At 47.2% G+C, this 25,730-nt stretch overlaps 1 protein-coding gene across 5 annotated transcripts in view; it reads right to left on the reverse strand.

Moving 5' to 3' along the window:
- Nucleotides 1-2,848: 2,848 nt before the first annotated feature.
- Nucleotides 2,849-25,730, reverse strand: part of MARCHF8 (membrane associated ring-CH-type finger 8) — a 129,039-nt gene continuing 106,157 nt past the window's right edge. For 2 of the 5 annotated variants that reach the window (XM_064487933.1, XM_031460942.2), the window contains exons 3-8: nt 25,199-25,249; nt 11,712-11,794; nt 10,634-11,479; nt 8,991-9,171; nt 6,947-7,094; nt 2,849-6,526 (exon numbers count right to left, since the gene is read on the reverse strand). In XM_064487933.1, coding sequence (XP_064344003.1) covers nt 6,222-6,526; nt 6,947-7,094; nt 8,991-9,171; nt 10,634-11,479; nt 11,712-11,794; nt 25,199-25,249 — 1,614 coding nt within the window. In that variant the 3' untranslated portion in view covers nt 2,849-6,221. Of the gene's footprint in view, nt 6,527-6,946; nt 7,095-8,990; nt 9,172-10,633; nt 11,480-11,711; nt 11,795-13,633; nt 13,765-13,979; nt 14,068-25,198; nt 25,250-25,730 lie in introns of all 5 variants that reach the window. The other 3 variants (XM_064487932.1, XM_031460944.2, XM_010985293.3) reach the window with 3 other exon arrangements.

Below are 25,730 nucleotides of genomic sequence, written 5' to 3' on the forward strand. Positions count from 1 at the left end.
ATTTTTTCTGTAAAATATTTTAGATCTGGGATGCTACATACAATCTGTTGCATTTTTTAAAAGAATCTTTTAAAATGTAAAACACATTTCTAGCTCAAAGTTCTTACAAAAATAGTCCATGGGCTGGATTTGGCCAGTAGGATGTGTACTGGCCACTGATATAAAGAAATAGAGGATTTGTGAATGGCAAATAAACACATGACCAATGCACATAAAAAGATGCTCAACATCATTAGTCATTAGGAAAATGCAAATTAAAACTACAATGAAAAAAACAGACATCTCTGGGAATGGCTGAAATTCTTGTATTTTATGTTGGTGACTGACAACACCAAATGCTGGCAAGGATTTGAAGTAACTGGAACCCTCACATGTTGTTGGTGGGGATGTAAAATGGTACACCTGCTTTGGAAAAATGTCTGTTTAGTTTCTTAAAAAACTAAACGTATCCCTACTCTATCTGAACCAGTATTTCATTCCTTGGCACCTACCCAAAAGAAATGAAAACATACGTCCACAGAAACATTTGTACAAAAATGTTCTTAGCAGTTCTGGTCATAATGGCTAAACACTGGAAACAGCCTTATCCAGCAATAAGAAAATGGATGAAGACACTGGTATATTCGTACAATGGAATATTACTCAACAATTAAACAATGAGCTAACTGATACAATTAGCATAGATGAAACTCAAAAACACTGTGCTGACTGAAAGACTCCTTATACAAAAGAGTGTATACTGTATGTATGGCTCCCTTAAAATTAAGTTCTAGGACAAGCTAAAACCAAAAAAATCAGAGCAATGTCTGCTTTGGGGAGTATGGAGACAAGCATGGATTGGAAAGAGGCATCAGACTTACAGAATTATGATACTCTACGTTCTGAAAGGGGTTTGGATTACACTGATGGATACACTTGCCAAAACTCATCACATGGTATACTTAAGATTGATGTGTTTCACGCTGTGTACATTTTACCTAAGAACAAAAAGAACCATAAACAAATACTGAATTCCAGGTTAACACTATGCAGATTGAAGTGGCTGAGGTAAAGTATTCGGCTACAATGTACTCTGAAATTCATGAATAAAAAAATAAGTTGATGGACAGAGTGATGAATAGATGGAGATACATGGTAAAGCAGATGTAGCAACATGGTAATTATAGAATCCAGGGTGTATGTATTCTCCCTATACAGTTAAACTTTTATATTTAAAATTTTCATAATAAAATGTTAAAAAAGCTCATAAACTGCACTTATTTGCCATTTATATAAAACTAGAGAGTTAATGTTTTTACATCATAAAAAGTACCAATGATTCCATCCAAAGATACTAAAAAAAAAAAGAGTCCTACAGAAATGGCCAAGACATGGAAATTCACAGAATTCACAGAAATGGGAAGTAAACAAAAGGTTTGATCTCATTTATCTAATAAAAGCACAGTAAAACATCAGTAAGATAAAAGAGAAGGATTCATCCAAGCCTCTGATGCCACGTGGGCTGTGCACAACTCTAGGGGCACCATTTACAGATGGAGGGTTGGCAAACTTTTTCTATAAAGGGCCGTAAATAAAGACGGTAGTCTTTGCAGGCCATACGAGTGGTCCCAGCTTTTCACCTTTGCCATGGTAGCAGGAAACAAGCTGAACACATGTCAGTGAACCGGCAGGGCTGCACGCCCATGAGTGTATTGACAAGACAAAAGACCAGCCCTGACCTGGTGGATTCAGAGTGCCCCCTAGTGGCAGCTCTACTCGTCACTTTGTGGCTGGTGTTAAAAGGCACTTTGAAAGGCCTTGGCGTGGCACTGTCCCAAGCCTACCTGCAAAAAGACCCTACTTGGTGTCCTTTCAGCCAAGCTCATTAAGTTCACCGGGTCCTCAAAGCAAAGAGGCTCCTCTTAGCGCCCCAACTTCACACTCCTACAGAAGAAGTTTCCTCTGTCAGCTCCGCGCCCCTCACCACTCCCCCAATCCACAATTGGACTCAGGTGAGCCCTGGGGCCTCCTGGCTTTCCTCCCACACCTTCCTCCCCTCCCTCCCAAAGCACACACCTTAGCAGATTCAGCTGCTCTGTCGTCACCTCCTCGTCCTCTAGGAGCCTCCACAGCTCCACTCAGTTCCGGGGACCTCTCCTTCCAAGGCAGGCAAGGACACTTGGCAGCGCACCCTCCTGCTCAGGCTCCCCAGCCTCCCAGCAGCCTCCTGCGGTGCCTGAACCGGTGGACGGGTAGACGCATTCTCCTGGCTCCCCCAGTACGTTGGGCCATCTCAACCACCTCCTTTCGCCTCGTGCATGCAGCTAAAGCCAGGGACCCACCATCAGCACTCACAGCCTTGTGAGTGGTTTGCAGTCCTGAAACTGGATCAAGAGCACTGCCATCACTCAGGGAAGCCCCGCTGGGAGCCGGGAGCCGCAGCCAGGCTCAGCTCTCGCCAGCCATCCTGCCAGCCCTTCCTGGGTCCCTCACTCAGCTGGGCTGTGTTTCAAGAAATGTTTCCACAGATGAGGCTAGTTAAGCAGTGGGCTGCTGCAACGGCCATGCTGCCTGCAGCCCCCGAACTGGAGTCTGGCTTCTCTCAGGGCAGAGAGCCCAAGTAGAGCCTGGATGTTTGAAACAAGCACACCTGTGGGAACGACTTCAGTTTTCACACCCTCCAGAACCCACGCCTCCCCACTGGCCGCCAGGGTCTGGGGATCCATCCTCCGTTACAGGGACAGGCCGGGGCTACAGGCTCTTCTCCCCTGAGGAGCAAGCCAGAGAAACCCGGAAAGGGGATCAGACTGCTGGAGGGCCTGCCAACGTTCCCAGCCTCCTTCCAGGAAAACAACTTTCTTGGCAAAACTCCTTTTTAAAGAAATGCTTTATTGCTGCAGTTAGACACTCCCGTGTACAGACAGCACAAACCACCCCCGAAACAGAATTATTCAAGCAGTAATACTGAGAAACAGTGAACATACACGAAAGGATACAAAACTAGACACTCAGATAACCAGAAATTTTCTAAGTTAAGAAAAACTTCAAGTGTGAAGTGCCTTTTAGAAACTACACCACACATGCCAGTGTAAATTTGGTCTTTATTAACAATCAATGTTCTATAAACATTGCATCTAAATAGGTGATGAGTCACACAATTTAATTACTTCCAGAATAAAGACAAACACTTTTATGTCCCTACCTTTCGGTCTTTGCTTGGGCTAGAGATGTAAGCTGCATATTTCACATCAGATCCAAGAGGGAAAGTATCTTCAAAGTGTATCTGCATTAAGCCAAACCCACAGCATCATGGATCTTTACCCTGCCGTGCCCAGTCCTTCTCCGGCTCTGCAGCGACCGCCAGGCAGCTGAAGCAGCTCCAGCCCATGCAGGCATGACCTCAGGCTCCAAACCGGCCCAGTGCCTGGGGCCCGTATGTCTGTGGCCAGGCAGGGCACATCTGCAGGTTTGGGAACTGGACCCGTGAGATGGAAAAGAGTGACTGAGGCCAAAAAGGAAGAGACATTAGGGGGCCTGGAGTAGGAAGAGACATTTTACAGTTTTCAGGAAAATCTTAAAAATAAACTCAGGCACAAAAGATCTTGAGTGGAACTGCCATTTGGGGGAGAGCAGAGACCAAATCAGCAATGGCTGGTGACACCAGAGGCTGCCTTCCTCTCCCTCTTGCCTGGCCTACAAATACCAGCCCTCCTGGCTCAGAGGCCTGCAAGCTCATCTCATTTCTATACGGTTCAGCAAAATGCCATCTTCACACTAAAGCCAGGAGCAAAATGAGAAAATGCGGAACAACTAACCCCCCAAAAGAACCTAGAGGGCAAGCTGACCTAGACTGAAGGAATGCCTGGAAGCTCCCACTAGGTGGCAGCACAGCCCAGCCCAGCCCGGGCTTGACACTTGGTCCCTGTAGGGGTAGAGGTTAGCACTGGAACCACGGGGTCAGAGGTGCTCATCAGAAACTGTGAGAAAAGAGAGGCAAGGGGGTAGCTGTGTGCCATCCCAGGAGAGAAAAGGAGGACACGGGACAGACTGTCCACAGGCAGAGGCTTTTAGGAGCTCGGCTGGAGGTGAAGAGATGGTGTTAGGTGCTTCCTGAAAAGAAGTGAGAAGGCTTCACGGAGAATGTGGTTGGGCATGGAAGCAATGCGACAGTCACAGTGATAAAGGCACCTCGGCTTCAGGGGGCGCCAGCCACAACGAGGGGGAGGGCTGCCAGGGGCTATCCCCGCCTGAGCACACTTTCCTCTTTACAGAAGTCTCAGTGCTTTTCAAATTCAGCATAAGGGGTTCCACCAGGGGGAAGAGGTCTCCCCTTGACCACTCCCCCACCGTTAGAGGGTGGCAGGGACAAGGGGCCTTGCCCTGGCAGTTCCTAAGGGGCACAGGCAGGGCTGACCAGGGATTCAGCTCTCCTGAGTGGGCAGTCTGTAGCTCCTCGGTGTCCCCAGGCTGAGAAGGGGTGTGGGTAATTGCACTTTGGGGCACAGGGAGCACAGGCACGAACTGGATGTGGCCTGGGAGACAGAGGGCGGGCTGACCTACTTCCAAGGGTCGACTGTGGTTGGACCTGCCCGGCCAGAGTCAACCACAGGAGGACAAAGCCTGCTACGAGAGCCATGCCCCAGCGCCTAGAGAGTCTTTAGCCTCCTCCCAGCTTTCACAACAAATGATGGGGCCTCCACTCTGAAAGGCAAAGGAATCATCTTGTGTCTGCTTCATGTCCTAACAGGATGGATGAAACACCTAAAGCTCAGAGGATGGAGGGCAGGGCCCCCAGGCATCTCACCCCAGGCATCTGCAGAGCTGCCAGGAGAGGAAGTACCCAGGCATAGTCATGTTACACTGTAAACCCTCCGGCTTATTTTCCTTCAGTTGACTCTTATTTGCCTGGCATGTTGGTTTTTAAAAACAGAATTTTAAGTTGACTTTTTAAAGGGACAAAGGCCATTTGATGGTAGTGATTTTGGTTTTATGAAAAATGGTCCAGCAGATAATCCCTGATAACAGAACAGACCGACAGCAAGGCCAGGGACCCCTAAAGGATCCTCTCTGTTCAGTCCAGTTAAGGCGACAAATGGGCAGGGGTGTGGCTGGGGGCAGGGACACAGTGGACCATGGCAGTTTGCTGCTCACTCCTGGCCTTCACCCCAGAGCCAGCCCGTCTGCCTCTCTGCCCTGGGCAGTGAGCCAGAGTCTGCCGGGTGGGGGCTGAACGAGCGGCAGACACCCAGGAGTTCCCACAGCGCGCGCGGCCCAGACTTACTCTCTCAGTGTGAAGCCAGCGCAAACTGGAGCAGTTTGTCTGTAAAGGAATAGTTTTTAAATATTCACTTTTGTTCTAATTACTCACTTCCTTTCCTTTACTTTCGATCTCGTGAACCCTTCTTCAGGACAGACAAAAAAAGAAATGTTCAGGGTAGGCCTATGAAGTGAAGACTTGGCATAAGACATGCTCGAAACCATAGGAATTATGCTCAAATTGACACTGAGCATCCAATCCCATGAAATTATGAAAAAGCCCTCAGACCTGGCTGTCCTGCTTTGGAGTCACAAGTCCCTGTTATGGACACAGAGTGGATGTCACATTTCTTAGAATATATAAGGCAAAAAGGGCTTCAGATCTATTATAACGTGAAGAGATAATCAGGGTCGTGAAGGGGATGTTTCTAAATGAGACATTCTTTTAAATGTCAATCCCATGGGACACACATATTACAAAATAAAGATTCTCTTTTTGTAAAGTGCTGTTTGCTTAGTGAATCACTCGCCACCTCGCACAGAGCACCGCGGCCCGGGCTGCTCAGGAGAACTGGTGCCAGCAGCCTCCTGAGTGAGGGGAGGCCTCTCCTCAGGGCGGGGTGCAGGAGGTGCGCCGGGGCTCAGGCTCCGCCTGCGCCTGCTCTTCCCGCACGTTTGCCATCTTACTCTCTCATCCCACTCAAGACTACAGGCCAGAACCCGGCCAGCTGCCACCACGGTGTCACGGGTCTCCCACCTTCCCTTCCCACAGACGCGCTGGCAGGGGCAGAAGCCCGTCGTGCACAGCCCACGTGAGGGCTTTCCAGGAGAGTCACTAAGGAGGATTTAGAAAAAGAGAAGCCATTAAAAATAGTGACCTGCCCAGTCTCTGCTATTAAAGGACATAAGAAAAGGTACACAATTGGCAGTAAACAATTTCCTTCAGCTGTTCATGGGTGTCCAGGAAAACTACACCCTCCACACAATCAGACGTGAACGATCTCTGCTCCAGTGTCTTCAGGTTCTGTGCAAGAAGAAGAGTTTGTGTCGGAATGACAGGTTCCACGTCCATCTTTATTCTCAAAGTTGGGCTCTGTTAGTGCAGATTTTTCAAAGATATTCTTTTTGCTTGTTTCTGGACAGTTCTGAACATAGATTACTCTGTTATAAGCCTTGAGTCTCTTCCATAATTGTATGTACACTTTGCACTGAACATACATAAAAAGAAGTCCACCAGTAAAGCCGATGGCCACAACCACCAATTTAGTCCAAAAGGGCCACTCTAGGATTCCTGGAAGGAAAAAAGCCCATGAGCCTATGAGAAGATCTTATTTAAGATGTGAAGTAAATAAAACACAATTTCTGAACTTCCCGTAACCCAGAGATTCTTAACTCATCAGATCTTGCTTAGCTGGAGGAGTGGAAGAGAGTGAGTGTCCACTCCCTTTTACCCTGCTCTTCCGGGGGCGGTTTGTAGAGATCCTCTCGCTCCATGACTTGATCTCCCCTGACTAGGTTTTAAGGACTATTACCACAGCACCAAGAAACATCCAAAGAGGATGCATGGTGCCTCATAATTGATGCCTCCCTCCAACAGCCCAGACATTTGAGGTCTGACTTGAAAAGCAATCTGGATTAACACCCCAGTCTGAAAACCCAGTGTGGCAGCCAGGGCCTCTGCGCCGGGCGCACCTTTGCTCTGAGCGCATACCTGTTGCCTGCCCCTGCTTGATCTCCTCGGCGGTGCGGTCGATGAGCACGTACAAGGACCAGACCACACAGGTGATGGCGATGACATGGAATGTGACTGAGCACATGATCTTCCTGCGCTCGCTGGCTGTCATCTGTAACTTCTCCCACTGGAAATAGAATGGGTAGAGCGTGAGGCTCAGGCTCACGGACGTAAAGCACTACGATGGGGTGAGGGCTTTGGTGATGGGTAAGACTGGCTTCTCTCCTCCCTCCCCCTTTCCCAAACTAGATGAATCTCCCCCAAACACCCAGAGTCGCTCTCTTTAAATCACTTGGCTTCAACCAGGTACCAGGCACTGGTATTCTGTCGACAGCCAACTTGCTATGCAATGAAAAGAAGCTGGGATCAAGATGAGCTATGAACCACCACCAGCAATCCCCTTGGCTGCAGAGTCTTGCAAGGAGACTTTAAATGGCTTGATAAAGGAGGCTATGGCTCCAGGCCTGATGAAAACAGCATGTTGGCCCAAGACCCAGGTGGCACGTTTTAGGTTTCCCTGCCTTTGACCGGCATGAGTGAGGGAAGAAGGGGGCTGATGGCACCACAACACACTAGCAGATGGGTCACACTATGTCGTGAAGGTGATGGCGGGAGGCGCTCACTCTTTGGTCCTCTGCTACTTTGGCAGCAACACCGTGAAATCGATGCTAAGAGTTCCTGGTACAAGCAGTCTGTGCCAGTCCCATCTCCTCTAGGAGCTCATTAATTTACTCCAAATAGCCAGATTTTCTTTTTCATTTACCGGTTTCCGAATCAGAAGAAAACACATAAAGGTAGAGAAAAAGAACAAGGGTAAACACTGCACATCCTCTGCCAGCCCCATTCACAGCCTCTGTCCAGCGGGTTCCATGCACGATAAGCTGAAAGCAGAGCCTCACGGATTAGCTATGAACCATGAGTGCCAAGAGACTCACTTGAGAGACCAGCAGAGTGGGTACCCAATAAATTATGGGGCAGAAGATTTTTTAAGTAGCTTGTGCCTGCCTTCTCGAACGACCAGACTAATTTCTGCTGTGTTTTTGTAATTATCTTCATCGGGTTTCCCTCCTAAAATGCTCCCCTGATCTTCTAAGACACACTCAGCTCAAGCCTTTCACACTCCCCTGAAATGCTCGCCCTTCCTTTTTGGTGGGTGCTTTTCTCCAGAGACAATCTGACCTCTCTAAGCTCCTTCACCCCACCCTCCCAAATCCTAATGATCCCTGAAGAACTGCTCCAACACCCCAACATTCTGCGATGCTACCACCACGCTGCTTCCCCGGCGCTCCGACCCGCCATGAATACTCCCTCCTCTGAACATCTGATATGGCCACGGAAATTAGCATTTAACTGGCACTGCCAAGTGCTGTTACCTGATTCTGTGATGCTCCTTGTGATTTACGTATTACAGTTTTGAGAGGAGAACATGTCTTTTACTCTTTCAAACAAAATCTCTCCATAAGCTGAGCACACAGACGCACTAAGCAGCCAATGTCTGCCCAGGCGGGAGTGCCGGACGAGGGTCCTCTCGGAGGAAGCAAGGACATGAGGCCTGACAAGAGTTGTGTTTCACAGAACACCTGTGGTTCCTTTCTTTCCGCCTCCGCCCTCCCATCTAGCAAATACTTATTATAGCAATATAGAATTAAATTTACTACGTTACACTGGGGAGAGAGGAGACTAAGCTCCGCTGTACAGTCCTAATGAGAGGCAAAGCGTGAACAGTTCATACATATCAAGTTAAAAGTGATAACAATGTCACAGAACAGTCTGTGGTCAGGGGCCAAATGACTGACACAGACAGACAAGCAAGGAGTCTTAGTTTTAAGGAGAAAGAAAACAGTCTGAAGGAATGGTCAGAAAGAGCTTCTTCCTGAGAGGAGGGACCTGGAGATCGCTACCAGCAACGTGAATGTCCACACCAGCTCCTGCTTAAACAAATGGACACAAGTTGACTGGGGCTCCACCCAGCCCAAGGCGCCCAGCCCCGGGCGTGCCTCTCCGCGGGGGTCCTCACACGTACTTTCCTCAGCGGCTTCAGCTTGGTCTCCATGATGAATTCGTACTTGCACAGCTCACAGCAGCGCGTGTCAGAGCTCTTGATCCACTGCTGCAGGCAGGCCTGGTGCACAAAGTGGAGGCTCCCCGTGCAGTGGCAGGGGGTGATCAAAGGGCTCTCGTCATCCCCTTCACAGTGACAGATCCTACGGTAGAAGGACAGCTGGTCATTCCCAGGGGTGCCGCACCACAGGGAGGACGACGCTCCAGTGGAAGGTCGATCCCCCCGAGGAAAACTTTCAGAAACAAACATCACAAAATGACTAAGAACACGGAAACATACAAACACAAATGAAAACAATTACTACAAACTAAACATTTCTAGCTTACCGCACCAACACGGAAAGTCTGCATGGCATTTGGCTTCAGAGAGGAAAAACTGATATAAGGAATGACAAAGCAGTCATTTTTCGTAAGACTTAAGAACTTCACTAAAAGATAAATTTAAGGCAACACGGAAGCATGTTTCAGAACTTACGATGTTAAAATAATTAGAGGTAAAACTTCTGTGTAAAACAAAACCAGCACTCTACCTTTCAAAAATACCAGGGACTTGAAAAGCTGATGAAATTTGCTTGATGGTTCCAATCATTGAGCTCACCTTCACACACTACAACTACAGATTTCTGTCCTTTCTCAGAGAGTGAGCAGAGAAACCACAGAACCTCTCCTGGATCTGAAAATCCATTGTAAGGTGCTGCAATTTCATTTCTTTCTTTTTTTTTTTTTTAGGACCACTCATAGCAAAAAGTGAGAATTTTAAATCATTCATTATCCCTAAGGGTACATGCAACAGGATGCAGCTACTAACCTCAAGGAACTGAACAGATTTTTGAGAAACAGAAAGGTCTTTCCAGTAGCTGGAGAGCGGGAAGGGACACCTGGCCTGAAAGGAGCTGGGCTCTGGCCCAGGCCAGCCGGCCAGCTGTTTGCTTCTGGGAGAGGGGTTTCTGATCCAATTGTTAAAAGAAATGGTAACAGCTGGCCCTGAGGGGGATGGAGGCTCGAGGGAAAGTTAGAATAGGGAAGGCATAAGAGTGGTGACAAAAGTGAATTCTGAAAGATTTTGGAGGCCTGACAAGGACGCTCCACCCAGGAAGAGAGAAGTGGGAAGTAGAGTTAGGACCTGGGTAGAGGTGGCTGCATCCAAGTTTAAAAAAAAAAAAAAAAAAAAAAAAAAGGAAGGAAGGAGCTGAAGAACAGCCCTTTCGCAGGCACATCGTGCTGCAAGGGGTAAAAATGCGGCTGGGAGGGGCAGCCAGTGCTTACTATCTAGACCATCAAGCTGGAGGACTGGAGAAACTATTTTCTTTCTTCCAATTTCTTTATGCAAAGGCTACTTATTTTAAGTTGAGAAGAGTCAGCTTGGCCTTTAATATGTGTAGCTTCTTCCTCTTTTATCATCTGTGAAACTATCTTGGGGCCCAGGTCATAAAAATTGGTTTTCCCAACGATATCGATACTCTATTCTTCCGGAGAAAACTATTAATCCATAATTGCCTACAGCTGCCTATTCATTTTCCTGAAACTTCACATATTAAAGCAAGATGAGGCCATGGAGGTGTAGGGAGCAGAGATGGCCAGAACAGTGGTTCTCGGCAAACCAACCTGCAGGCATCCCCTGACGCGGACACGGGAGAAGTAGGGGGGCACTTTTCAGAGAGGGGGGAAGGACAATCCAGGTCGCTGTCCTTCTCCACTGAGCAGAGGGGCGCCCGCAGGACCCTGCTCTTCAGTTTTGGGGAGCCACTGTCCTCAAAGACGTCGTCATCCCCCATGTCGTCGGAGCAGAAGCCGGCGCTCCCCGCCAGCCCGCTGGAGGACTTGGCAGCGTGCCGGGCAGCGGCGCGGCTCTCCAGCTCGTGGAACCGCTGCAGGCTGCCGGCGCTCGAGCCGTGCGCCAGTGAGAACAGGCACCGGAGCAGTCGCCGGCTTCTGGACATGGCCTCGCCATCCGCCTTCTCCTCCACAAGCGGGACGTTTATGTCCCCCTTGCCAGCTCCCACCTCCGAGGCCGCAGAACGACTGGCCGAAAGGGATGAGACGCAAGAATATTTGGAACTGCCCAGAGGTTTGCAATTCAGCGTTCTTCTTTCTTGATGGTGGAACCTGTTAATTCTGACACAGGGGTCCTGGGGGTGCATCAGTTTCCCTTCAGAGCATGTTCTCTCCACATAGTCAGAACTTCCCCAAATGTCCTGGGCCTTCTCACCCACATCATTTAGGGATTTTGAGAACTTTAGTGTTCTTCTGGCTTTGGTATTCTTAGCAGGCTTTGAGGCCTGGACCCAATCTGAGCCATAGGAATTCCTCTTTGACGCCTGTACTGTGTCTTGACAGATAACTGTCACAGTGAGCCCTTGGGTCTGAGGACTCTGGCACGGAGGAGCTTTCAAGACAACAGCAGACTGCACAGGACTGTGGTGACAACACTCAGAAAACACTGCACTGGAACTGCATGCAGAGAACAGTGGAATAAAAGCACAGAGAGTAAAAACAGTTTTAAAAGAGAACAGACATCAAAGTGAAGAAGTGAGACTCGCGTGGTAACTTGTTGAGCAAACAGCACATAAGACTGGGTCGACTGTTTAGAGCAGAGGCATACGGAGAATCAAGAACCTACAGACATGAAGGCTTATTTCTGGGATGCACATGAGCTGTTGTAGTGTCTGAAGCAGACCGTTACCTGCAGATGTCCTGATTGGAGGGTGTGACAGAAGTGCGAGAGAAGGCGGACACTGGAGCAGACGCCACCGAGGAACCCCCAGCCTGCAACAACACACCTCCAGTCAGTTTTCAGGAAGAGCCAGGGACCGCAAACACCACCTCTTCCTAAACTGCAAGGAGTCTGCCTTTTCCCACTGCTCAGTGAATAGCACGTATTAGGTCCCTAAGAGCTGAGGTAGGAACAAATCAAGGAGCACTCCTCTTTTCTCAGGTGAAGGTAAAAGTGTAGCCAAAAAATATCTGAGATTCTGGAGCAGCACAGACAACCTCCTGTAGACTTAGTGGTCATTTATTTTCTAAGCATCTGAACTTAATTAGCTCACACGTAAGTCAAGACACCAAGCAGCAGAAGGTATACGGAAATGCAGAAGAAACACAAGGCACCATCCCTCTCGACACTGTTTCCCCGACCTGGTACCCTTTGACCTGGTACCTGGGAGATCCCTGGGCAAAGCTGGCAGAATGTGAGAGCCCCTCCTCCCTCGCCACCTGGTGGCTGGTCCACGAGAGCTCACTGCCCTGCAGGAGCTCTCTGTACAAAACGGAGGCCACCTGAGCACAGGGCCACCCATCCACAACTCAACCCGGCCCAGGAGGGGGCTGAGCACAGAATGGCCCAAGAGTTCTCATCTTGGGACTGTGCATTAAGAAAATAATAAAAAAAAAATGTGTGAATTCAAAAGGAAGTATAGCAAGAGGTCATGAGACAGAGCAGGCACTCTGAGGGATCGTGAATAAATCAAAATTAGAGGAAAGATCGGGGCGGGGAGGAAGTCCCACAGTGGGAAGAGAAGTAGGAGAGAAATAGGAACACGGAGTGCAGCTCAGTGAGGATGCAAAACTCGGCTCCAGCCTCTGTGGGGCCCTCACTGGGCATTGTCCAAACTGAGTCCTGAGTTTCCACGGCCCTCACAGCACCACGTGTGTTCTTCCCTCCTTAGGACACTTGGCCTGAGTATCTGCTCCATGTGACCCGCCATGGCCACGTGAAGACAGTACTGTGAGTCTGTTATCAAGAGCAAGCCAACATCACCTCCCCACCCTGTCCAGGCCCACTCAAGTGGCCCTCAGCCCTGCCCTTGATTCTGGAGAGCCCCACTCTGGTCACCATTCCCCGGCTGAGGCCTAGCCCTGACGCTTGCTAAGTGCCACCCCCAGGGGCGTACCCTCATTCTGGCACTGCAGCTGTGGGACCTCTGCCTTGCATCAGCAACCAGGGCAACTCCCCCAACACCCCTCTCCAGCAAACGCACCAGCCTGGGAAGAGCCAAACAGAACTGGCCCTCTGACTGAGGTGTTCACAACATATGGCTGAAACATCATTTTAAATCCAACTCAACCTAAAGAAGCTTGACCCAAGAAGTGACATGTTATCATGCCACATGGAATGCTCAGGTTATGCAACATTACTCAATGGGCACATCTTCTGAGTCACCAAAGAATCCACATTTATTTTCTAAGTGAATGTGCATGTGAACACTGGGTACATTTCCTGCAAAAGCACTGCTGGTCAAAGTTCTTAAGAATCTAAAGTTTATTTGGAGACACAGAAATGACATCCCCCAAATAACCCTGCACTACTTGGTCACGATTCTAAAACAAAACTGTGTGTGTCTGTTGGGGGGGGGGGGGGAGTAGGTCTCTACATTATGCTGTTTCATTCCCACTGCACGAGGCCCTCCCCTCTGCTTTCTCCTGTGCCTTCCTCCCGGGCTGTCCTCACAGGCTCCACTCGTCCAGAAAACACGGCTCTTCTGTCTGTTCTCCCAAGATGAGCACACAGGACCTTCCCTGTTGTCACTGCAGGGAGGCCGAGGAGGAGAGCCACATTAATGTCCCCAGCTCCTACTATCTGCCTGGTCTCCGATATTCAGTCCTAACCCCATTCTGAGAAGGAAGCCTTCTTGAACGTCTTGCTCCTTTCTTTGATTTGTGAGGGTGACCAGCTCTGTTCGGCATCGGTAGGCAAGGCCAGCAAAGTGTCACGAAGGCCGCGGGCTGGTCATGGTGTCCTGCGGAGAAGTAGGAGCTGTCAGCAACTTTCTCCTGTCACCAACAGGAATGTCTGGCTAGATTCATGCCCTTCTCTTCTTGCTGCTATGAGGTCAGCTCTCCTTCCTCTATGTTGCTGGGTCAAGTTTAGCTGCTCAGACTAAGGGACAGAAGGAAGTCCCCTCCCCACATGAGGAACAAGACAGCTCACCCAGAAGACAGGGGCAATACCTACTTATCTCCCTCCCTGTTATCTTCAAAGGACAGGAGCATCTTGAAACCACGCATTTTTTTTTTCCTTTATTCTGAATGGAAGGCAAACCCTGTGAAAGGAAAGTGGGGTCTTATGTGGAGGGTGGGGCCCTCCCAGGGTCAGTGTCCTGGGAGGAGGCAGGTCTCAGATGGGACACTGAAATCAAGACAAAATGGCCTCGCAGTCTTGTTCTGAACTTCAACTAATTCATGTGAAAGGAGGGAGAGGTCCCGGCTAACGATCACAGAATCATATGCCCACGATGAGGGAAGGGCTCAGTGTAGGAGGGAAGAGCCTCAGAGCAGAACAAAACCTGCATCGAGGAGGCAGCCAGACTCTCCACACACTTGACAGGGCCTGTGATCCCTTCCCCGTGAGGTTCCTGTCTCAGGTGTGTCCGGGAACTCATGCACGTGTCTGTGCTTGCAGCAGACCGGCGGGCCTGCGTGACGGGGGAAGCCCCAAGGCCCTGCTCTCTGTTTATTTGGGAAACAGGAAGAGTCCCAGCATCCTCTGTCTACGTTCCCACCCTCATTTCATCGTCTCCAGTCCCACCAAAAACATCATGAGACACTCTCAGCAGGTAACATCCAAGCCTCGACAAGCCTCCCAAAGCAGAGAACAAGTCTCCCTTCTTACGAGATCATGAAGTTTCAAGGAAATTTTAAAAATCTACTTATGTTGTTTTATATAAATACAAACCAAAAAAATACCTTATCCTGGTTCCTTCTCCATAAGAGTGAGAAAACGGGCAAGATTCATGGGGCCACCACAGCCCCATAGAGGCTCCCTGGCACCAGCTGAACAGGTGCACAATTGATGTCCAGGACCAGCCCACATGCAGAATGATCACCAAAGCACAGTGTCAGCAATTTTAAAGAGCTTAACTTATTGCTGGTATCAGGCTGAGTGAAATCCATCAACCTACCAATGAGAATTTAAAAGACTGGCCTGATCAATGACAATGATGACAAAATGAAGCCAAGACCTTCAGACACAGCTCCAGGTCCAGCCAGGGAAGTCAAGGGAAGTCAAGGCGCTGGCAGTCCCCTCTCAGGCTCGGAGCCCTGGCAGCTCCCCAGCTCTTCCTGAGAGCAGCGGCAGGGTGACGTGTGGTAGGCGATGGGCAGCACCGGCTCAGGGGAAAAGGAGGCTCTGCCCCCACACAACTCCAGAGAACACTCTCTCCCCTGCCCAGGGGTCAGACTGCACCAGACTCAACAGTTGCTCATAAAAGGTGTAAATGTTCATAAAGAGAAAATTCAAATGCGTGGAGAAAACTTAAGCACTTTGTTCCTGAAGTTCTTTGTTGGTTCTCAAACAAGAGACATTCCAGTCATGAAAGGAATGTAAAGCAATCTCATTACAAAAAAATTTTTGTAAAAATCCCCTCTTCTTAAGATGCTGTAATCAATTATGCCAAACAAACCTCTGGATTCTCTCTAGGCCTACATCCCAGTTGCTTTTATTTCTCAGGAATGACAAATTTGTTTTGCTGTACTCACTTGTTTTCCTAGCAGACTCATTGTTTTAAATTGATTTTATCAAGGCTGCCAAAAACATGTAAGGAATAGAAAACTTTCCATATATCCCTGTAGAAGTTGGCACGCCCCCTTTCTCTGCTTTCTTTTAAGAGGACTTACTGCCATTGGAAAGGCCGTCACAAGAGACTCAGCAAGTCAGGTTCTCAGTGCCCGGCAGGAACTTACCAATTTTACACCGGAGGGGACTTCCTGCCTGCAGGACCCCAGCTGTAACTTCCCCAACCCCAACCTTCCTCTGCTTGCTGTTTGCTTCATTTCCTTCCCTTGCTCCTTCCACTGAATTACTTCTCAACCTCCCTCTCGGCCACTTCCTCTTCCTCTACTGCAAAACCCCACTGGGCCTTCTTTTCATTCACCGGCAAAGCTACTTTTAAAACATTTTGCTCCCTGACAAAAGTAAATTTGCCCATCTGATTTTCATCAGCAGGTGTAGGGCCACAAGAAATGGTCTGGTTGGGTCTGACTGCTTTTAAGCCAGGAGGAACTTGAGGAAGGACTGGATAAGAAGGCAAGATGCAAAGAGGGCTCATGTTTACAAATGCCCTCAAATTACCGTGTATCAAATCAATGACTTAATCAAACATGGACAAGGTGGTACAGATAGATGGATGGCTCTTGAAACATGAGATGTTTCTCTCTCACAATGAGAAATACTACCGTCAACAACAGATAAACAGTTTAAAAAAAATCAAATACCCATATTGGCAAAAGTGTGGGGTAACGGGCATGCTTACATACGCCAGTGGGGAAGTGACCTGGTAAAACTCCCTCCTAGGATGGCAATTCGGCAATTTCTTTCAGAATTACAAATGAACATACACTTTGGCCTAGCAAGTCTTCTTTCAGGAATTCATCCTCATACATACACAAGAAGAGGTTTATCCAAAATCATCTGTGGGAGCAAAGGGCTGGCATGACCTCAATGCCCACGGGCTTGAAGCTGATTCAGTCAATACAGTATGACAGAAAGGAACGTGGGCAGTCATTAGGAGGAGGGAAAGCTTGTGGACAGTAATGGGTATTCAGAGGGAGCAGGCGGGGGAGAGCCGCACCATGCACTCTGGCGTGTGCAGACTGTCAGTGGCTCCCCAGAGTGGTTTCCTGAAACACAGGAGAGCAGGCACCCGGGCAGCAGGGACACCGACTTTTCATGACACGTCCCCAACCTTATACCACTTTTTACCATGAACAAGTATTTCCTAAACACAAATTCATTTTTGAAAATAACATGTGACCGGAAGTTTAAGAAGTAAAATAAAACTGCATGACCAACTGTAATGATTTTCCAATTCTGGGAAAACTGGTAAAGAAACTGATTTTAATGGATCATGACCTACAGTTTAAAACATGAAATAAAATAGAAGATGTCAGAGTATATCTGACATGATGATTAGGTCTTTGGGGGGAATTTTTTCTTTCAGTTGTGTGTATCAACGTAGTGAGTTTTGATGTAAAAACTGTTTCTTACAAAACATCATGGTCACCATAAACTGAAAATCATTGCATTACTGTATTTCTAACCAAAAAAACACCAAAAAACAAAAAAAACCCAGCTCAAAGTATCGAAATAAATAAAAGAAGAAGATGGCTAAATCAAGAAAGCATGTTACACTGTCAGCACAGGGATTTCAGAGGTGAAGGGCTCTGACAGCTCCCAAGAGAAGTCTTTCCTCTACACAGACAGCATTTGCCACCCGTATTAGATTTCTACTACCGGGTAACAAATTACCACAAACTTAGTGGCTCAAAACTACACACATGTGTCATCTGATGAACAGCGTGATGGGACCCTGTGCTCAGGGTCTCCCTTCTTTGTGCAGCTCTGGGGAAAAACACACTTCCATGTTCACTCAGGCTGTTGGCAGGAGGCAGCTCCTAGCAGCTTTAGGACTGAGTCCCCGTTTCCTTGCTGGATGGCAGCCCGGCACTCCTGCACTCCCCATCCATGCCTCCCGTCTTCAAGCCCACTCTCACTTCCAATCTCTGCCACCTGCCAAAGCTCTCTACTTTTAAGAGCTTACGTGACTCCATCATACAATGATCCTGGCAGCAATACCTCATCATAGTCACAGGTTCTGGGCATCAGGATGGGACATTTTGGGGGGCCACTTTAGAAATTCTGCTTACCAGACCACCTTACCTTTATTTCCTGCTTAGGAGGTTACTAAGCGCTACTGCCCTCCCATTCCCAAACCAAGAGATTCCAAGAGATAGTGATCAGCTCCTTACTGCCAGCTCAGCAGGCCTGACCTCATGTAATAAAGCCCACCAGTTGCACTTGGCATTTGGACTCTGCAGTGTACAGGCTGAGGCTGCATTTCAGCAGACTTTCTGCTTAGCACAGAAGTTCCTCTGTGAAAACAAATGCTTCGTTATAAGTCATTCTGATTTCTAAAAATAAATACCCAGTTGTATTCAACCTCAAAAATGATCCACAATTAAAGGAGAGGCCAGTTCTGTAGCTGCTCTGAATGACTCATGTTGGCTCTTGATGAAGGGCTGTGCCAAGAACCAACCTTCACAACAGTGATTAATTAAAACTGACCATTAAAAAGTAAATATAGAATACATACAATACAGAATTCATGAAGGAGAGTAAACAATAGAAACTACTGAATTCTAAAATGATTTCCATTATAAATGATTCTCAGCATTGCCTACTGAGTAGTGCTAACACTGAGTTCTTTTCTTTGGTGGCCTTTGAGAGAGAGTTGGAATTACATGAATAATAACGTCTCCCCAGCATAACGAGGGGCATGTATCATAGCACTGCCAGAGGGAAGGAAACAGCTGAAGGGACTTCTCAGGGCTCATCTTCCAAAGCAGATCTTGAAGTTCCTGTTGGGGATCTTGCAAATACAACTTGTTTTCCATAAATTACGTTGAAGGCAATGATTTCTGAGCAAAGATGGCTTCACATTCCCAGAAACTATAAGTGTAAGTATAAAAAGACCCCAGATTACCAGAAATAACATGGTAAAAGGGCTGGGTTTCTGAGTTATTTACCACCCAAAAGGATCCTTATCACAGGCCTCCTTTAAATACTTAACTTTACAAATATAATCGAAATATCTTTTTATTTCCAATAGTTCCCCTTTGAGAAAATTCTGAGGTGGTAGCAAAAGCACTGACTTTTGACTCCAAAGTCCTCAGTCTTTGTGTGTTCTGGGGCCACTCCACTAAGCACACCACCTCCCGAGAGCATACCTCTGGGAACAGGAATTTAATCATTTAAAAATCAGGTCAGTAATCCACAGGGCTGCTGCAAAGACCAAATAAAAGCAGAGATACAAAAATGCGACATACACCATTCCAGGAACACCTCCACCACGAAGAAGGCTTCCAGGTGGACGACTGCTGCTTGGTGATCTGGAAAACCGCAGGCGTCTCTGTGATGAAATGCCCCCATCCCAACAGAGGTTCCCAATGGCCACTCACTTGGGACGAAAGGAGTTTCTGCCCAGGCTACTCATGTGGCGAGTGAACCTACAGCCTGGGAGAATGCTACTGACAGGAACATGGGAGATAAGAAAGATGACTCCAAACTAATGTTAAGGTTCCTCCTCTAAAGCCAAGTGAGTTAGGTGACAAATGACGTCCATAATCTCTTTAAGCACGTGCACCCCCCCCCCAACAATCTAAAAGATCTGCTTGAAACCCCCTATGTAACCCCAATGCGCCAAGCCCGGCCTCCCTCTGCTCTGCCATGCTGCGTTGGTCACCCAGCATTCAGACTCCCCTGCTCCCCCCAGCAATGCTCCCACACCCACCCAGCACCATGGGCCCCTCCTCAGCTTTCTCCTCAAAAAGGGCTACCACCCCTATTATTCACTGTCCTTGCACCCTGTTCACTTCTTCCCGGGCACCTGTCAGGTTTATAAAGAGATGTTACTGGCACAGTATGTTCACCTGGAAGCCGCTGCTGTTTAGCCCAGCGTAGTGCCTGGCACACAGCGGGTGTTCAGTGAACACTTGTTGAATGAATAAAGCTAGTACACTCTGGAGTAACTGTGTCTCTATTAGTAAGTCTAAAACAGAGGTTCTCAAACTTGGCCTTAGGACCCCTTTACATTCTAAAAAAACTTGAGGCCCCCAAAGAGCTTGTGTTTACATGGGTTACATCGACCACACATTAGAAAAATTTTAAAACACAGGCCACCAGCACACATCCCATTCGTGTTAGAGGGAAGATGCCATCCTGGATGCCACTCAGCCTCTGGAAAGTCCGCTCTACACTTGTGAGAGAAGGAGGGAAACAAAGACAAATAATGTCGTGGTATTATCATGAAACTGGTTTTAACCTTGCCCCTCTCCCCACCAAGAGACCCAGAACCAAACTTTGGAAACTACTAGGCTAAAGCTTTAGCCAAAAACTACACTGTAACAAGTCAGAAGAAAAAAATATATGAAAATATGGTCAAACTTTGCAAAAGAGGAGCCAAATGGCGAAACACTGACCATGGAGCTCTATCAGGATGTACACTGGGGCTACGTGGTGTTCACTACATGCGTGAAGCAGGCTGTCCACCACTCGATGCCATTCAACTCCTCCAATTCATTCACCTTGTTTCTGCTGCATGAAAATAAGTTCCTTGTCTCTGGGATAGTTGTTTTGTTCAGTATAAATTAAGAAAGGCCCATTTGCCTTATTCTCTACACCTAAGTCTGAGTAACTAAGTCTGCCACTGGTCAACTTTGTATTCAGAAGCAGAGAGAAGCAAACCCTGGTCTTGACAATCACACCAAGGTGTGTGGCTCGGAAGCCTCCAACCTAAGGCTGCATTTACATCTGACGTTCTGCTGTATCTCATTCCTTCTAATGGCAACTTTACTAGAAAATATTCAAGAGATCTAGGGGAGTTAATGCTCAAATTCATTGGGATTTGCTTGCCAAACAACAGAATAGCAGTAATTTTAAGTGCTCATTAAATATGTCCAATCTGGCTTCTACTGAGGAATATTTGATTTAAGCAGAGCCATATGATGCTCATGCTATCTGAATAAAATTATGCAGAGCTCTAAAATATTCTGCCAAGTACCAAACCAGCCTTCAGCGGTTGCTGGAGCCTACTGCGCTTACCTGGCTGCAGGGAGGAGGACACCTGCTCCAGGCTTTGTGATGATGTCTAGCTTGCCACTGGCATCTCCCTGGGGTAAGTGTGCCAATCATGAACTTGCTCAAGAAGTTGTGTCACCTGGACCAAATCTAACTCCCAGGGTTGAAATGAGAATGCTTTCCTCAGGGTACACTAACACCACGTCTGTGTGCTGCCCCTTCCTGCGTGAAGTCTCCTCTGAGAGGCATCGGCAGAGGCTCTAGAGAGCTCAGCCCCTACGGTGAGCCAGGCCTATGCCAATTCCTTGTATCTAAAAAAATCCCAGCTGGACAGAGTGAGGTCAAGCCTTCTCAGGGAATTCCAATCTTCCTCTAACGGGTTTTAAGTCAGAGTACACTGGTTCTTGCTGGAATGGCCCCAGCCAACACAGCCCAGCATTTACAGGCGCCCTGCACTTGGGTGGCCATGACAGCCATCACTCCCAGTGACTAAGGTTGCAAACATCTGCCTTTCATCTCTACCTCAAGTACTGGATTTTCCATCACTACAGTTTAATCTCATCTGGGCCAGCTCCTTTTCACCTTTTATGTCCTGCTTTAAGTGCTCCCTCCTCATCCACAGCTTCCCTGAGCAGCCCTTCTAACTTTGGTCCCTCATAGTTCTGGACCTTAGCCCTTGTCTTTTACCTTCATAATAACGCTGTCTGCAGGGAGTTCCCGGAGGTCTGCTTACTCCTCTAGCACACAGTTAAGCACTGGACACAATACTCATGAACACTGCACTGGGCCTCCTTTTATGTTACAGTTGAGAATACTTCATGCTGAGTGATGAGACAGCCTGCAGGCTGGGGACAGTGGAGGACCAATACTACCAACAAGAAGTCACATCACCTCACCCCGACACAGAGGGCCTTCCACGAGCAGCCTCCGTGATCACTTGAGTCCACTCTAAGGCCGGGTCAGTACCTCACTGCATACCCGCTACCAGCCCATGCTCCAAGTCGGGGAGTGATGGCCACCTGACAGCCAGAGGCTGCCCATCACTCCTACAGCAGAGACTCCGCCTCCACCCCGTCCCTTCTCTCTACACCACAGACTGTCCCCAGACCCCTTTGTCTGTCAGAGCTCTAGTTCACAAGAGGCAGAATCAGGACCAGTGATGGGCAACAGGAAGAGTTTGGGCGAACATTTTTTAATAGTTTTTTAACAGGCACATAACACAGACTGAGGTGACTGACTAACGTACACACAAACTAGCCTGAAACCCAGCTGGAGGCTGCGTTGGCAGGAAAAGCCTCTTGACAGAGACAACAGAGATTTCATGCTGCATAAACATGTCCACGGTCTGACCTTTCTTTATATCTTCTAGCTCAAGGGTATGAAGCACCTGCTCAAGGTATGTTTGCTACACTGAAGATAGAGCTTTACACGTCATAGCCTAAAAGGGCCTCAAACAACAGATTCATTTTATAAATACCACGATAAAGAACTGCGTTCTTAAAAACAAAGTTATCTTTTGCAGCAGTCCTGCCCTCTCACCTTCAACCCTGTTGTAACTGGTCCATGCCTAACATACTTCCAGAGGCTTACATTTTGCAATGAAATTTCATGCTGCTGGGATCTCTGGGAAGTTAAGTTATGTGCGCAAACAGGACTCCTGACCCCTGAGATTTTCCTTTGATCCTAGTTAAGTGTGCAGAACGCCTGCTGTGGAAATGGAAGGAAGAGGCTCAAATCTTCCTGCTCTGTGGCAGAAAGCTTGGAGGCTTTCACAGTCCCCCTGTTCCTAAGAGCATTAAATTGTGGTGCTAAAACTTCCTTTGAAGGAAATCGCAGCCCTGCCTGTAAGAAAGCTCCACGTCAGTGGCCATGTTTGCTTTGCTCATCATTTTATGCCTGCACCTTGCTCAGTGTCTGGCACAGAGAACACTCAGTAAAAATGTGTGCAAGAAGGAAAAGAGGAAAAAGCCAGAGTTTTGATTAGACTTCTTAATTTTCACCCTCAGATGATATTTATTTTAAAGCATATACAGGCGGACCTCAGAAATATTGTAGGTTCAGTTCTATACCACTGTGACAAAGCGAATACTGCAATAAAACAAGTCACATGAATTTTTTGGTTTCGCAGTGCATATAAAAGTTATGTTTACACTGCACTGTAGTCTATTAACTGCACAATAACATTATGACTAAAAAAAAGTACCTACTTTGATTAAAAAACTTTATTGCTAAAAAATGGTAATCATCATCTGAGCCTTCAGCAAGCTGTACCAGTAACATCAAAGACCACTGATGACAGAGCACCATAACGAACAGAATACTAATGAAAAAGTTTGAAATGTTGCAAGAATTACTAAAATGTGACACAAAGTGAGCAAATGTTGTTGGAAAAATGGCACCAATAGACTTGCCTGATGCAAGACTGCTGCAAACCTTCAATGTATAAAAAATGCAGTATCTGCAAAGTGCAGTAAAACGAAGTATGCCTGTAGTTCTGTCTTCAGTCAGTAATGAAATAATAACAGCTATCATCAAGGACTGTCCTGGCACAATCAACCTAAGATCTCCAGGGTCTGACTAAGTCTGACAAGAGTCAGTGCACTGACTCACTGCAGGGAGGGAGCTGCCCCACGACTCCTTGCAAACATTATCTCTAAGACTCACAAGCCTGAAGGTTGTATTATTACCCTAATTTTACTTATTAAGAAATTAAAGCTCAGAGAAATGTCCTTCCTCAAAGTCACATGGCTGGTAAATCCTTGTCCATATAATCCCCAAACCATCACAGAGCAACTAAGAAGGCCACATCCCAGACCTGCGCCAAGCCCAGAAAATGTTCCTTCAGACATTGTGAGCCAGTGGTTTACAGACTTTTTTAACTATAGGAGGAAACTTTTCTTCAAACAAAATCTTACTAAAACTGTAGACAAACAGACACACATTTGAAGCATAGGATGACGACATCCTTCAGAACCATTCCTAGCCATGAGGGCAAATGAGTGCTACTCCATGTGTTTAAAATGTTTAATTCAACCTAACCAGACAGGCCATCTGGATCTACACCTTCTCAGTTTTCTCTATGCTTAAAAGTTGGACAGCTCCTTCAAAAAGGAGAGCAAGGTGGGGCAAAACTGGTCATTTTACTTAGACGATAATGATCTACCACTACGCAGTTCTATGGCTAGAGCATTCCTGGACGAGGGAACAGCAAAAGAAAAGAAAAGGAGGTTGGAACAGGATAGAGTATTCAGTGAAAGGTGTTTATATGAGGTGGGCAAAGCCCTTGGCTTGTATGACTAGTCTGGGGGAAGGTCATGTCAGCTGTGAACCAAGAAGCACTCTGTAAATGGACTTCAGGCACACTGAACATCATGGACTTTGCAAAATTCAGTAGTAGACATGACATGACTGGATCACAAGTATGCCTAAGAACAGATTGATTAATGTCTTAAAGGATTTTCTAGATTCTACTTTAATTCAAAAATAAAATACAGAGTGATAGGAATAAAACATCTGTGTAGTTTGTAAATTAAAATGGCATACAAAGTAACAGTCTATTTTAGAGGAATCAGGAGGCCAGAGACAGTAGGACAAGTTTTGTCACATTGTTCAGATCTTGCTGTCAGGATCTGACACAGACATGGGGAGAAGGTTCATCCCTGCAAGGAACCTTCACAGACATACCTTCGTGGACCAGGGGTTGGCCAGAGCCTGTGTCTGGGCTGAGAGGTGAGCAGTGCCTGGGAGCAAGCTCACGGCATGGGAGACACCATCTCTGGCTCTTGTCACCCCTGGCGACTGCCACGCTCCTGGCAGGCTACGCAAATAAATGACTACACCACAGGTGTATCATGTGCTACGGGTTGACCGATTCACCCCCGGCCTCCTTTTCCTAGCCACCTTCCAGCAGGCGGTGGCTTTGTGATCCAGTTGCGGCCAGTGAGATGTAAGCAGAGGTCAGGCAGCTGGGTGGGGCTTCTGGGAACGCTTTTGCCTTCGTACTGAAAACGGTCACTCTCAGCTGACAGACTCCTCCATCCTTCATCATTCTTCTTATTCCTGCCAAGGCCATGGCCATGGTGCTTGGAGGTCTAAGCTCCCCACCTTAAGACCACAAGTGCCAAACACGAAGATGACAATGTGCTAAGGAAGGTGGCACAAAGAAGACAGAGAGAGCCTGGGTCCCCCCAACGCTGTGAACAACTGCATCAGCCCTGAATCATCTACCACCAGACCTCCTGTCACCACAAAAACATAAATCCATAATTATTTAAGTCACCAGAGCTGGCGTTTTGTTACTGCTCTAACTTAGGTGACAGATGCTCTGGTGACTCTCCGAGATTTCCTTAACCTGAAAGTAAATTATTTCTATTGGAAAGAATGGGGTTTTCTCCTATTAGTCACTCCCCACAACACACACTCGGAATTGCCTCACTAGAAAAATATAACTGCCATATACCTTGCTGTATGGTCCCAGAGCAGGTTAAAGAAATGTACTAAGAACTTTATGTCTTTAAAAGAAAAGAGTGTAAAACACATTTCAGGTATAAGAATACAAAAACCCCAAGCTACAAAAATAGCATATTTCAATGGCACTCTACCTTAGAAATATTACTTGAATGACTCATGGAATGTCCCAAAGTCTTCTCATTCTGCAAGAAAACCAAAAAGGTGTTAAGTATCAAGCTTTGATTATATTAAGCAAACAAGTAATTGATCATAACAATCCTACTAACAAAACATTCCCCCAAAGAGAACTTGCTGAGCACAAACTATTATGTACAGAGCCAGGGCCAGCTATTAGATACTGGAGACTCTGGCAGGGATGAGTAAAACAACAGTCCTCGCCCTAAAGGAACTTATTAACAAGAAAAGAACAGGGATTTGGAATTAACTATAAAAATAAGAGGGTAATGAGTGTCTTAAGAAAAATTCAAGTGGTGGCTCAGAGGCGAGAAGCTGCGTGTTCAGTTACATATGATGTAGTCAGTACATGCTGTAAGGAGACGCTGTGGGATGGGGAAGTAGGAAATGGGACCATTGACTCCACCCAGGTCGTTTGGCTGCAAAGTGGTATGTACTCAGCAGAGGACCCACACCTACTCCCTCAAGCCTGTTCCTCCTTCTCACACT

This window comes from Camelus dromedarius, chromosome 8 (genome assembly GCF_036321535.1).
Source record: "Camelus dromedarius isolate mCamDro1 chromosome 8, mCamDro1.pat, whole genome shotgun sequence".
Classification (NCBI taxonomy): Eukaryota; Metazoa; Chordata; class Mammalia; order Artiodactyla; family Camelidae; genus Camelus; species Camelus dromedarius.